At 48.4% G+C, this 13,937-nt stretch overlaps 1 protein-coding gene across 10 annotated transcripts in view; it reads right to left on the bottom strand.

Annotated features, from left to right (window-relative positions):
* The window catches only part of DNAH9 (dynein axonemal heavy chain 9), a 321,249-nt gene that overhangs the window by 105,453 nt on the left and 201,859 nt on the right, over nt 1-13,937 (bottom strand). For all 10 annotated transcript variants that reach the window (XR_002337370.1, XR_002337369.1, XM_021067888.1 and 7 more), the window contains exons 46-49: nt 11,810-11,952; nt 11,298-11,459; nt 10,885-11,118; nt 1,139-1,399 (exon numbers count right to left, since the gene is read on the bottom strand). Coding sequence is in view for 8 of the 10 variants with exons in the window: in XM_021067888.1 (XP_020923547.1) it covers nt 1,139-1,399; nt 10,885-11,118; nt 11,298-11,459; nt 11,810-11,952 (800 nt within the window). In the remaining 2 variants the exon portion in view is untranslated. The remainder of the gene's footprint in view (nt 1-1,138; nt 1,400-10,884; nt 11,119-11,297; nt 11,460-11,809; nt 11,953-13,937) is intronic.

Raw genomic sequence — 13,937 nt, 5'->3', positions numbered from 1 at the left:
CAGTGGCCTGGGGGCTGACTTTCACCCCAGAAACCTGCAGGGTGAGAACAGCAGGCAAGTCCCCCGATGGTGGAACTGGGGAGCATTTAACTGCACGGGAGGCCAGCACGCGCAGAGCCTGGTTGGAGAAAGGAGGCACAGGTGCCTCCTGTGGAGCAGGGGTGAGCTGCTTGCATAGCACACCTGGCATAGGATACCTTAGACCTTGACCAAGTGGCCCACGTGAAGGGCAAGTGAATAGTCAGACTCAGGGGAGAAGGAGAAAGCAGCCTGCAGAGAGATCCCAGGGACGGGTGCAAGGCCTCCAAAGAGCCTGTGTGAGCATTCCGACAAACAGCCGGCGTCTCGGTCCCTCTCTGGTGCCAGCTCCTCATGACGCGAGTCTGTCTGCCCCTTTCTGCCTTCCTCTCTCAGCCCCTCAGCCATGGTCATCCAAAGAGAAAGAAGGTTAATTGTGAAACCTATAAAAGGGAGAAGGAGTAGCTTCTCCCCCCACCCAGCACAGAGAATAAAGTTAAAGGGAATCAGAATAAATCTGTCTTATGAATACCTCTCAGGAGTCACGCTTATTCCACCAAAAGGTCATGCGTGTGAGCTGAATTTAGTTGACACACCATTACATGTCGTTGAAAAGTGAATACTTGCTACATTTGATTTTGCAGATTTTTCTCATATGTTGGAGACAACGTCTTATTTTAGTCTCACATCTTAAACATTTTCAGAGGGCCTTACAAAGCTCATGTGTCCTATAGAACATAAGAGGTAAAATGACCATGGGCTACATAGCTGGAAGATCTCTGAGCTTAGATTTAGAAGATGTGAGTTCAAGTCTGCCTCTAAGATTGAGGTTCGTGACTCTGGGCAAGTCAGTTCTCTGGGGCCCAGCTTTCTTATCAGTGAAGCCAGGGAGGCTGGACCAGCTCGGCCTCTCCTGCCCTGACTGGTTCTCAGACGTTCGTGGATCCTGACATATCATCAGCATAGATAAGTGTTTGTTTCCTTACTGAATAGATCAGTGACAGCTGCCCAGCCAAGGCCTCCCGACTTTGCCCTTGCATCTCCTTGGAAGCCAGGGCACGGGGCTGGCTTTGGGCCCGAGAAGCGCCTTCCCCTCCCGCTGAGCAGACGTTCCCCCTACCTTGTTGAGGGTGTTGAGGGCTGCCTGGGCGGCCGCGAGCGCCGGCTCCGCCTTGGCCAGGTCTTCCTCGCAGTCCTTCTGCTTCTGCTTCACCTCCAGCATGATGAGGGCCACCTTCCGCTCCTCCTCGTCTGCGATGGCCTTCTCTCTGCTCACTTTTTCCGTCTCTACACCCACCACCCGAATCAGCTTGTCTGCATCCTCATTCTTCTGCTTCAGCTCCACTTCCTGGGTGGCCAGCTTGGCTTTCAGATCATCCACCTGCAGCAGAGGAGCCCCAGGTTTACTGGGAACAGAGGGACTTCTGACCCTGCAGAGTGGTGATGAAGCGAAGGTGCAAAGCTGAGCTCGCAGCTGCGACCGAGCGCCTTGACCTGGGAAAGGAAAGGAACGCTGGGCTCCCTCTTCCTCTCCCCAGGGCAGTGAAGGCGGTAGAAGATGCTAAGCAGCACCTGTCCGGCCCTCCCTTCCTTTCTCTCTGACACCCAAATGACACAGGCTGCTTCTCACTGACGCTGCCGCCTAACAGAACACTTACTTTGCACATAGTAGGTCCTCAACAAAACTCAGTCATTCTTGCATGGAAATTGTGTAATGTGGAATGTACCGAGGATTCAGTAACCTGTAGAAAGGGAGTGTCTACTGTGGATCCTGAAAGATGGAATACAGTGACCAGACCATACATTATTTTTTTCTTTTTTTTTTTTGTCTTTTTGCTATTTCTTTGGGCCGCTTCTGCGGCATATGGAGGTTCCCAGGCTAGGGGTCAAATCGGAGCTGTAGTCTCCGCCTACACCAGAGCCACATCAACGCAGGATCCGAGCCGCGTCTGCAACCTACACCACAGCTCACGGCAACGCCGGATCGTTAACCCACTGAGCAAGGGCAGGGACTGAACCTGCCACCTCATGGTTCCTAGTCGGATTCGTTAACCACTGCGCCACGACGGGAACTCCCAGACCATACATTAAAGCACAATTTTGACCCACCACTCACAGCAACCTGCCCAGGAAACCAACTCATTATCCATAAAAACTAGCTCAGGAAGCCAGCCTAATATAAGTCACACTTACAGCAAGTCAGACTACTGTCTGAGGAATAGTCCAGGAAGACAAACAATAACCTCTGTAACAAGCAACCCAAAATGCCCAGGGCTTTATCAATAACTGACAACTTAATTTGGTCCCTGCTTCCAACTTAGGACCAACGAGAGAAATTCAAACACACACCCTTAACTGATCACCCAGGACACGCTGCTCCTGGGCAGCCCTCCTCCAGCTTCTGAGGGCCAACAGCATCCACTGGGAATGTTCCTTTCTTCACCCTATAAGGCTTTCCCACTCCTCTGCCTGCCTTTGCTCTACCAATGCACAAACGACGGTGGCTGACTGCCTTGCGAGAGCAAACTCTGCATAAAGAGCCTTTCTTGTTTGCATTTGGTTGGTCTTAATCTATTTCCACAATCCTTTCAGGAAAGAGGTGACCAGGCTGAAGTGGAAAGCAAGAATTTCGATGGTCCAGACCAGCTGGGTTCCCGACCCAGCCTCTACATTCATACGCATGCATTTGGAGGCAGTGATGAAATAATGGGAGTACTGGCACTTCAGAAATCTTCTATCTCTGGAATAGCTGGAGTGGGATGAGTGGTTTGGCATGTGTTCAGGACAGCAGGATGGTTCTCAGAATGTGGTCCTTGGACCAGCAGCATCAGCATCACCTGGGTACTTGTTGTAAATGCAGATTCTCAGGCGTACTCTGGACCTACGGCAATCTGTGTTTTCATAGGCCCTCGGGATGCATCTGTTAGCCTGCCTAGGTTTGAGAATCACTGGGGGCATGGCCCTTTCACGTGCAAAGAGAAGACTCAGATCTATTTATTTCGGGAAAGTGAAAAAGCCATTTGTTTTTGCACTATGGCCCATAAACTTTACATTCCTGAATGACCTCTTGTCTCATTTTTCTGAAGTCTATTTCACCCAGCAACCAAAGATAACTTCAGAGCTCCTGGAACATGTCAAACAGATTCAAATGCTTTATGATGCAAAAATAAAATGGAGACTTAGACGCTGCTGATAATTCTCTTTTCATGGCAGATCAAAGGAAAAGAAAATGAAGGCAAAAAAGAAAAAAGAATGCTCTTTAATTGTGTGTATTCATAGAAACGGAGACTTTGCATTAACCTCAAATGGAGGCCTGCTCCCTAGCACGCGTCTTATATCCCCGTGTTGGAAGGTTAATCCATTTCCATCTCTCGTTGCTCAGCTGCAGAGAGTTATTTCTACAAGGACAAAGATGCAATTGTAAATCAAATGACTGAACCACACAATCACTCCCGTCAGCAAACACGCCAGTAACTTTTTGTTCCTTTTTAAATCTTGGGAGATCTGAGGAAATTGAAGTGGCATTTTGTTGTTGTTGTTATTGTTGTTTGTTTTATTGACCGCAGATTTGGCTCATGACCTCAGGCCCAAGGTCAATCATCGCCAGCACTGTGAATGGGAGCTTTATGGCTCTTCAGAGTGACAAGAGGGTCCTGCCCAGTTAGAAAGAGGCTGCTCCCCACAAAGCTACAGAGGAGGCACAGCTTAGGTTCATTTTATGGCTCTGCTGCGATAGAGCAGGAAATTGAAATAGGCTCTGTTACACTTTCACCTTCCCCTTTTCCCCGATGCAAAGCATTCCCGCCACCCCCTGGATCTCTTCTTCTTCAGACACACCCACACCTGGACAGGAAGACTCAGAGGCGGGGTGCCAGCAGCACTGAAGAGATCCTTTCCCAGTCTTGCTGGCTCCATGTGTATCGACCATGCCTGCTAGGTGGGGGGATGTTGGCTGAGTCTGGTAGCGATAGGATGGCGGCGGGAGGCCTCCCCTGCTTCAAGGTCCAGGCACATGATGCTACAGAGAGAGGCCAAGCTACCCAGGACTGTCTCCCCAGGGCTCCAGAAGAAGGAGAAGGAAGCAGGATAATCAATAGCAAAAAACACTCCGCTGAGGGTTGGAAGCCTAGCAATGTCTTCCGTCTTGACTCGGAATGCATACAGTCAATCACCCAATACTTTCTGACATAAATTCGCATTTCGAGCAGGCTTTTCTTTTAGACAGAGGTGTTTTCCATCTGTAGCAGACATCTGTTATGTTTGCCTGTCTAATAAAATAGCAACAGCAACAACTATGCTCTGGTAACACACTTCGATTTTCCTTTGGAGACCTCTCCTTTGTAAGGCCTTGTATTTTGGTGGGGGGCTGACCCCCAGCCGTTGTCATGGACCGGGCCTGGCCAATGAGAGTGTTTAAGTCACAGAGGTTGGTCAGCTATAGGCAAACCAATGACCCAAAGAGATGAATCAGAGCTAATTCAGGAACTCGGCTGAAAACTCTGGTAAAGAAGCACGCCTTTTTATACTGGGGTTGCAAAGCGGACTGAACACTAGCCTGAGGTTCCGGAACCATGGAAGCTGTCCATCTGAACAGGGACACCTAGGGAGTATCCAGTTCCAGGCGCTCCGAGTTAAACTCTACCCAACATTTTTCAGTTGTATGAATGCACTGACTTTTTAAAAATTTTGTTTTGTTGTTTTGCCTAAACCAACTTTAGTTGGATTTTGGTTAGGTGCTTTCTAAAGGGTCCTGATAAATATATAATGTAATCTCAAAATTTTCTTTCCTCTTCTCCCCTCCCCTCCTGTACTTTCTGTCTTTTCTTTATTTTTGTTTTTGTTGGGTGAGTTAGAGTTAGGTTTTTTTGTTTTGGTTTTTTTTTTCACTTGCAACCAAGATGGTCTTGACAAATATATCACCATAAATTATTAATTGGCAACTTCCGGCGATTTTGGTGGCCTGATATTATTTTAAACTCCAAGAAAACCTGAATTTAAAAGTTTCCAGATGGACAGATTTGTCTATTAAAACCTACATGTGGGGACTGGCAGGACCTGCAGGACCTGTGTGAATGTGTCTTCAGGTTCTCCTCGTGAACACACCTGAGTTAGACACAGAAGCAAGGACGTCAGTGAGAGACGGCGTGGGACCCCAGACTGGGTGGGGTCCATGACTGCGTCAAGAGAAAGAACTGACTTCCCTCCAAAGGCTGAATGTTTAACCTGAAGTGACTGAGTTGACCGGCAATGCAAGATTAAAAGCTTTCTTAGATGAAAAAAGATGGATTCAGAGCTAAGTTAAATTCAGTTACAGGAAAACATAGTTACAATTCTGGCAAAGCATGAAATTGTAAGTCTAAAGTTTATTAAACTTTAGCATACCATACAATTGTTAATTATTATAATTATTACTACTTCCAGTACTACTGTTACTGCTAAATAAATGTGGGGTCTGCCTGAGCCTGAGCTGTGAGACCCATTTAGCCTACTCCTCCCAGGTGCATACGCCAAAAGCTGTCATCATTGGGTAGAAGGATACTGTGTGATTCGGCCCGGCAGTAGTTTATGCTGATGGACGTCAGTCCTTTTCTACCAAAGGGATAATTTCAGATGAAGGGTTTATATCAGAGTTAGGCACCCCAGATACCACTTCCCCAAGAAGAATCATCATTACACCATCAGTAAGTATGGAAAATGTACCATGTACTAGTACTGCAAATGACCCATTCTCGACCTCCTCTCTGGGCTTATAGGTGATTTTAGAACTTGCTCGTTGTTTGTTTGCCTATCCCTCCATCATCTCCCCAATCTATCCACTTACAGAACACCTACCATGTGCCAGGGAATCCTGATTTCTGCCCCCGAAGGACTGATAACAGTATGGTACGATATATGCAAGAGAAGAAACATAATTCAAGGAGGAATAATTCCAGGAACACAGAGAAGGGGTGGGTATAACTGCTTGGAGCTTAGAAAGGGCTGCTGGGAAGGAGGGGCAGCACATTTTCAAGTCATGACAGTGCTAAAATGACAAGGTAGGGGCACATGTAAAGACAGAGATGTGGCGCTCCCGCTGTGGCTCAGCTGGTTAAAAACACGACATTGTCTCTGTGAGGACGTGGGTTCTATCCCTGGCCTCCCTCGGTGGCTAGGGGTCCAGCATTACTGAAATGTGTGGCTTGGATCTGGCGTTGCTGTGGTTGTGGTACAGGCCGGCAGCTATAGCTCCAATTCGACTCTTAGCCCGAGATGTTCCATATGCTGCAGGTGCCGCTATAAAAAGGGGGAAAAAAGGGGGGGGGCACAGGGATGTGAATGACTTGTGGAGTTTTTGGGGAAACTTCAAATAGTAAGTACTGCTGGACTTCAGGGTACAGAGCTGCAGAAAAGAGGAAGATGACGGTGGAGCTATATGCAAGGATACAAGTTTAAAAGTCCTAGAAAAGTTCAGAGACTCTGAACTGCAGTGCCTAGATCATCAAGGCTGACTGGAGAGAATACTCAGACTTATGGTCTGAACAAAGACTGCTCTAAGAGCAGGAGAGAGGTCGGTCTGGAGCTGTGCTTCCAGTTTGGTCATTGCCAGCCAGCGCTTAACGAGCTCTTCAAACATGGCTGAGAATGTAGCCCTGAGTCTCCCGGACTGTATCCTGGCAGCTCTCTAGACTGGAAGCAATTAAAAGGCGGCTGGTCCCAACTGAGATGTGCTGCAAGTAAAGCCATACACAGGAAGTTTGGAACCCTTGCAGGAAGAAAAAGGGAAAATATTTATTAATAACTTTTCCACGCTGATTACATGTTAAAATGATAATATTTTGAGTATTTGGGGCTAAATAAAGTGTTATTAAAATGTAGTAAAACTATACACTACAAATATATAATTCAAATAAAATTAGCTTCTTTTACTTTTCTTCTTTCTTTTGTTTTTTTTGGGGGGGACTTGCAGCATACAGAAGTTCTGGGGCCCCAGGGGTTGGACCCACACCACAGCTGTGACCTGAGCTACAGCAGTGACAATGCCAGATCCTTAACCCACTGTGCCACCAAGGGAACTATGCCTTCTTTTACTTTTTTTGATGCAGCCTCTAGAAAATTTAAATTTGCACCTATGACTTGTAGGATATATCTATTGGATACTGCTGGTCTAGAGAGCTGCCAGAACACAGGTGGGGAGACCAGGTAGAATGTCTTTCATTCATTCATTCAGCAAATACTCAATGAGTGACTGCTCTGTCTAGTCACTGTTTTAGGCACTTGGGAAACACTGGCAAGCAAAAGAGACAAGGATTCCTGTTCTTAGAGAGCTTGCACCCAACAGATGGCGATCAATGTAATGAATACATTATAAGAGATAACTATAATGAATACGTAAATTATATAACGTGTTCGGAGGGGTTAAACCCTATGCGCGAAAGGTAGAGCAGAGCAAAACAGAGGGATCAGGGGTGGCGTGGGGTTGTGGCTTAAAACGGGGTCATCGGGTGGGCTTCACCGAGACGGGGGGCCACCGGAACAAAGAACTGAGGGAGATGAGGGTGTGAGCCATGGGGGTGTCAGAGGGAAGAACCTCTCGGTGGGGGCAACAGCCATTGCAAAGGCCCGATGTGTCTGAGCAAAGAGCAAAGAAGCAGGGGGTTCAGGAGGAATGCCACGGGGATGGGGTAGTAGGAGATGAAGCCTGAGAGCCGACAGGGCAGGGTCAGCAGAAGCTCTGGAAGCCATGGCAATCTGGGAGAGAGGGCCGTCTCAGGGTTTTGAGCAAAAAGTGACATGATTGATGTTTTACATTGATCACTCTGGCTACTCGGTTGATGACAGACTATACAGGGGCAAAAGGAGAAGCAGACACACTAGTTAGAAGGGCGCTGTAGCTACTCAGGTAAAAGATGTCAGTGGCTCAGGGTAGCAGCAGCGTAGGCGGTGCAAAGAGATGGGATTGGGGCATGTTTGAGGTCAGAGCCAGCAGTGGTTTTCTGATGGACGGGGTGTAAGTTGAGAGAGAAAGAGAGGCAGGAGACGAATCAAAGAGGACCTCAAGGATTTTAGTCTGATGGGTGACGTGAGAGGCTGTGGGCAAAGCAGGCTTGGGATGGGGGCGAGACTTGGGGGTTCACTGTATTGAGATAATCCAAGTACGAAGTGTCTGAAGTGGCGGACACAGCAAGAGGAGTACACTTGAGAGATATTTGAAAACTCACAGAATTTGTTAACGCTTAAATGGGGGAAGGGAGGGAAGGGGAGGAGTCTAAAATAATGCCGCCATTTCTGGGATAGGTAGCCGGGTAGACGGAAGTATTATTCACTGAGGTAAAGAAAGGAGAAGACTGAAACCGATGCCAGTACCTGGCAGGGTTTTCCACTGACTAGATGCAGATAGAGCTGGAGTCACCTAACGGAGTCGCCAGGCTTCTCCTAGTCGGGCAGAGATTGCCTGAAGCAGGAAAACAGACTTGCCTCACTGCTCAGAGACGCAAGGTTTGTACAAGACAGAACACCGGGAGCTGCTCTGTGACTGTCCGAGCACCTGCTGCACTGCTTGCTCCCCGGCAGCTGTCCTCTATGCAGACTGGTCAGCACTTCCCAGAAGATAAACATGCAGAAGGTAGAATGGGGGCTGGTGGGGATACAGAATGCTCTGAGGACACTGTAGATTAGTGGGAGCAAGGAAGAAGAAGAGGTGAGAGATGGTTAAAAAAAAAAAAAAAAAAAAAAAAACCCCTGGTAGTACTGCATCCTGGGATTCTGGCTCATGCTGTTTTCTGGAAGTTCAGAGAGAACAATAAAGGGATTGGGGAAAGAAGGTCCTATGTTTCTCCAACAAAGGTGTCGACCAGGTAAGCTGCTAGGACCCGGACTCGGATCTGTGTACCTCAACCTACCCTGAACTGGAGCTCTAAGGAGGGGTTTTGGTCATAAAACTAATGGAAAAAGAGGAGCATCCAGATAGTGGTCACGTGCCTTTTGTTGACAAACATTAAGTCTGAATACATCTCACCACGCATGGAAGTAAACCAAGAAAAAAAAAAGGTCTTTATATAAAGACAGAACAAGGAAAGGAACAGCATCTAGAGGAACAACACAGCTCTAAAAATGAACCATTATTGGATCTAGAAAAAAAAAAGTCCAGAAAGCTGCTTGGCATCATTGGTAGAATGATTTCTGTGATACAGTTGCAGAAAAACAGGCTGAGATAAAAAAAGCAGTGTTGGAAAGGGAAAAGGCTGAGATGGGGAAGGGCTGTTGGGATTTTGAAAATGTAATAGTGTAATTCAAGTCTTCCTTGGAAGCATAAGAAGCAGAAGCAATATTGCCCATGATTAGATTAGTACTGTTGCAGATAAACTTGAAAAGCTCGCCTAAAATGCAGAGAAAAAGGCCCAGGGGATGGAGGTAATAATGAGAAAGAAGGTAATGGATATGGGGCAAGGACCCGTCCAGCTCCTCGTTGCTCCGGGAGGAGAGGCCTGACCAGATGGGCAAAACCCGAAAACAGAAGAAAAATTTCCCGAGCAGAAGAAATTCCATGTGTATAGATTGCAAGGGCTCCCTGCATCCCACTAAACGAAAGGAAATCCTTTAGCTATATTACATCCTCGAATCAAGAGACTGAAGTGGGAAGAAAGGGCAAGTCGGAAGGAGGAAGTTCAACAAAGCTCTTCCAAAGGCAAAGTTCTGAGAAAATCATAGGAAATGAAAGGCTTCAGAAATCTACAGGAACATGTGACGTTCAAGAATGAAATTGATTACAATTTTAGCTTAATTGTGCAAATGTATGCCATTCCACTACCTTAATGAGAGGCCAGCTCTGCTGGGGATAAACAGAACACAAAAAGAAGCCATCAAGGAACCAGCAATATTTGATGGGCATGAGCAGGGGCGGCAAAAGGGCTCGAGTTGCCCCCAGTTGTCAAGGAAAGAGTATGTTAACTGAAACAGACTCGTTCCACTTGGAAGAGTAAGTAGAAGCATAACACAAGGAGGGGAGGACAGGGGCCTTCTCCCGATGGACAACCGCTTAGGCACGTGTGAGGCAATGCACGACATGAGACAGGATTTAAGAAATTAGGTTCCAGTGGCTCTTTGACAGATAACGTCATAAAACCCAAGAAACAAGAAAAAATTGGTCTTCACCTCTCAACCATTTCTTCCAACCACTCATCTCTTTGGGTTTTGAAGATGAAAGGACTGTGGGGTGGAGAAGAAAAGAAAGCAGAAGAAAAGGATGAGGTGAAAAGAGGAAGACAGAAGTACTTCAGAGGGATTCCTGTCACTGAGAGGGAGCTGCCCAAACTGAAGCTGAGGCTGTGCACTTCCGCTGGCGAGCACAGCGCGGGCTTCCAGCGCCGAGCGCGAGCACAGCGCGGGCTTCCAGCGCCGAGCGCGAGCACAGCGCGGGCTTCCAGCGCCGAGCGCGAGCACAGCCGGGCTTCCAGCGCCGAGCGCGAGCACAGCCCGGGCTTCCAGCGCCGAGCGCGAGCACAGCCCGGGCTTCCAGCGCCGAGCGCGAGCACAGCCCGGGCTTCCAGCGCCGAGCGCGAGCACAGCCCGGGCTTCCAGCGCCGAGCGCGAGCACAGCCCGGGCTTCCAGCGCCGAGCGCGAGCACAGCCCGGGCTTCCAGCGCCGAGCGCGAGCACAGCCCGGGCTTCCAGCGCCGAGCGCGAGCACAGCCCGGGCTTGCCCATGACCGGGAGTGGTGCGGGGGCAGCCTGGACTCCTCGCACTGCTCTGTGTTACCCGGGCCTCGGGGGAACCGTGCGTGGTTCTCAGGCAGTGACTGCGATCCTGGAGGCCTCGGCAAAGGGGCCCTCCCCACCCCCACCACCCCCCCGCCCCAGAGGCGGGAGGGACCCAAGGACGTGGCTCACCTGGGCGGAGGTGCTGTGGAGCTTCAGCAGTCCGTTCTCCAGCCGCTGGATCTTGGCCGTGAGCTCCTCTCCGTTCCTGCGCAGCAGGCCCTGGTAGAGTCGGATGAACTCCAGGAACGACTTGGGGGTCGTGTAGTTGTAGCGCTGCTCGTTGCTCAGATAGGACTGGGAGGTTTGATTGACACTTGTGTGGACGAAAGCCATGAACTTGCTAATGGACGGCTTGACAGCGGGCTGAAATCAAAGAGCAGGAAAGAGGAGGTCCTTGCGGCCGCCGCGAAGACTGGGGGGGACTGCCTACCCGGTCAGCACGTGGAAAGCTGCTCCGCCAAACGGAAAAGGCGGCCCTGGAGTTCCCTGTGCCCCGGGTGGAGGGGCTCTGGCGGGGTACCCCGTCTCCTTTTCCCTCTTACCTCGATGCCCTCCGTGTTCTGCAGGAAGCGGAGGCTGACGGACTCCAGGGCCTGCTGCGGCCACTCGTGGAACCAGTCGATGGCCGTGCAGTTCACGATGGCAGGGAACCTCCTGCTGCGGACCCTCAGCTTGCTCCCCACCGGGGAGAAACAGAGAGTCACCTGAGAAGGCAGAGGGCAGGGGAACCAAGGCCTATCAGAGAAGCACTTTCAGAGAGGCACACCTGCCCTTGGACTCTCTCCTTCCCAGGGATCTGGGACGCTTATCAGCGGAGACAAGGGGACTCTGAATGCCAGGCAGCCTTTCTCAGCAAGGAATCAGGAACCCGGCCTGCAGGAGGGAGGCCACCGCCCATGAAGCCATCCTTGCAGAGGAGAGCAGGCCCAGAAAGGCACTGCACCCTCCACCCACTCCCAAGACCATGGGTAAGGACAGCTGTGCCCACAGTATCAGGAGAGGCTCCCAAGAACCACCTCTGGCCCTGCCAGCCCTGGGCAGCAAATCCTTGTACCTTCAGTTGTCGTCGGACCCGATCTATGAAGAACTTCCAGCAGTTCTCTCTGGTGTCAACCAGCCCGTGGCTCTTGACTTCGTTCCTCAGGTTGCTTACGATGTTTTCGACCTCATCATCAGAGTAGAGATCCGGGATCTCTCCTGGGAAGACGTGGAGCACAGAGGGGAGCTTTAGGAGCTCTGCGGGCGGTGCTGCTGAACATGAGTGGTTCTCTAGCTTTGGCGCACGGGCCCTTTGTTTTTTAGGCTGTGTTCCACCACTCATGCTACTGGACAGACATCACATCTACTCCAAACCCGGGGCTGGGCAATGATGCTTTAAAGGCTGGAACGGGGTGTACGGCGCCCTCTTGTCCTGGGTCAGCAGTTGGCAGCACAAGCACTTTGAGCTGTCATTTCTTCTTTTGCTGACAGAATTTATTTCTTGACTACTGTTAGTAGAAATTGCGCTCCTGAGGAGCTTAATATTTAGTAAGAAAAATAAAATAGATGTAAAATAGCTATGAGGGCATGGGTGGAAGGGCCAAGAGAAACATACTGAGAAGTCCATATATTTAAGAAGAATGAGCTATCACCTTCTATTAGAGAAGAAAAGGAGAGAGCATGGATGGCTTCATGGAATTTGGTATATGATAAGTATTACATCTTAAAAGAATGGGGAAGAGTTCCCGTCGTGGCGCAGTGGTTAAGGAATCCGACTAGGAACCATGAGGTTGCGGGTTCAATCCCTGGCCTTGCTCAGTGGGTTAAGGATCCGGCGTTGCTGTGAGCTGTGGTGTAGCTTGCAGATGAAGCTTGGATCCTGCATTGCTGTGGCTCTGTTGTAGGCTGGCAGCTATAGCTCCGATTCGACCCCTAGCCTGGGAACCTCCATATGCTGTGGAAGCGGCCCAAGAAATGGCAAAAAGACCAAAAAGACCAAAAAAAAAAAAAAAAAAAAAAAGAATGGGGAAAGGGTGGACTATTCCATACATGGTATTAGAAAAATTGGGATCTGGAGTTCCCATGTGGTTCAGTGACAATGAACCTGACTAGTGTCTATGACGATGTGGGTTTGATCCCTGGCCTTGCTCAGTAGTTTAAGCATCCAGTGTTGCCATGAGCTGTGGTGTAGACTGCAGATGTGTCTTGGGTCTGGCGTTGCTGTGGCTCTGGCTCTGGCTGTGGCATAGGCCAGCAGCTGCTGCTCTGATTTGACCCCTAGCCAGGGAACCTCATATGCCACAGGTGTGGCCCTTAAAAAAAAAAAAAAGAAAGAAAGAAAAGAAAAGAAAAAGAAAAACTGGAATCTAAATAAAAATTATGATTGGATCTTTATATTCATCATACAGTAGGATAAATTTCAAATGATGTAAATATAAAAATGACAGAAAAATGCGGGAAATACCTTTAATACCTTTAAAACCTCTAGTGGGGAAGGACTTTATGATTATAGCTGAAAATTAATATTTCTAAAATATAGGTAAATTTGATATGTATAAACTGATAAATTTTATAGAAAATATAAATATACATTTTATACAAAAACATAAACACTTGCATGGTGAAAACATCAAAGGCAAAGTATAACAACTAAACGCAGACAACTGAGTATGAAAATACGTATTTTTCAAAGAAGACATACAAATGGTGGCCAGCAGATACAGGAAAAGGTGCTCGACGTCACTAATTATCAGGAAACTGCACATCAATACCACAAAGAAATATCACCTCACACCTGTGATCATAAGCATTGGAGAGGATGTAGAGAGAGGGGAACATTGTACACTCTTCACAGGAGTGTAAACGGGTACAGTCAATATGGAAGACAGTATGGAGGTCCCTCAAGAGGTTAAAAGTAGAACTACCATATGATTCAGCAGTCCCACTTGGGGAATAAATCTGAAGTAAACAAAACCATTGTCTTGAAGCAATAACTGCCCTCCCATGTTCACTGCAGCATTATTCACAATAGTCAAGGCTTGAAAACAACCTAAGTGTTGATTAATGTATTAGTGGATCAAGAAAATATGGAATAATATACAGCCTTGAAAAGTAAGAAAATCTTGTCATTTGCAACAACATAGATGAACCTAGAGAGATTATACTAAGTGAGACAAGCTAGACAAAAACAAATATTGCATGGT

The sequence above is a fragment of the Sus scrofa genome, chromosome 12, assembly GCF_000003025.6.
Source record: "Sus scrofa isolate TJ Tabasco breed Duroc chromosome 12, Sscrofa11.1, whole genome shotgun sequence".
Taxonomy (NCBI): Eukaryota; Metazoa; Chordata; class Mammalia; order Artiodactyla; family Suidae; genus Sus; species Sus scrofa.
Note: the sequence above shows the minus strand (reverse complement) of the source record. Positions and strands in the feature narration are given on the sequence as shown.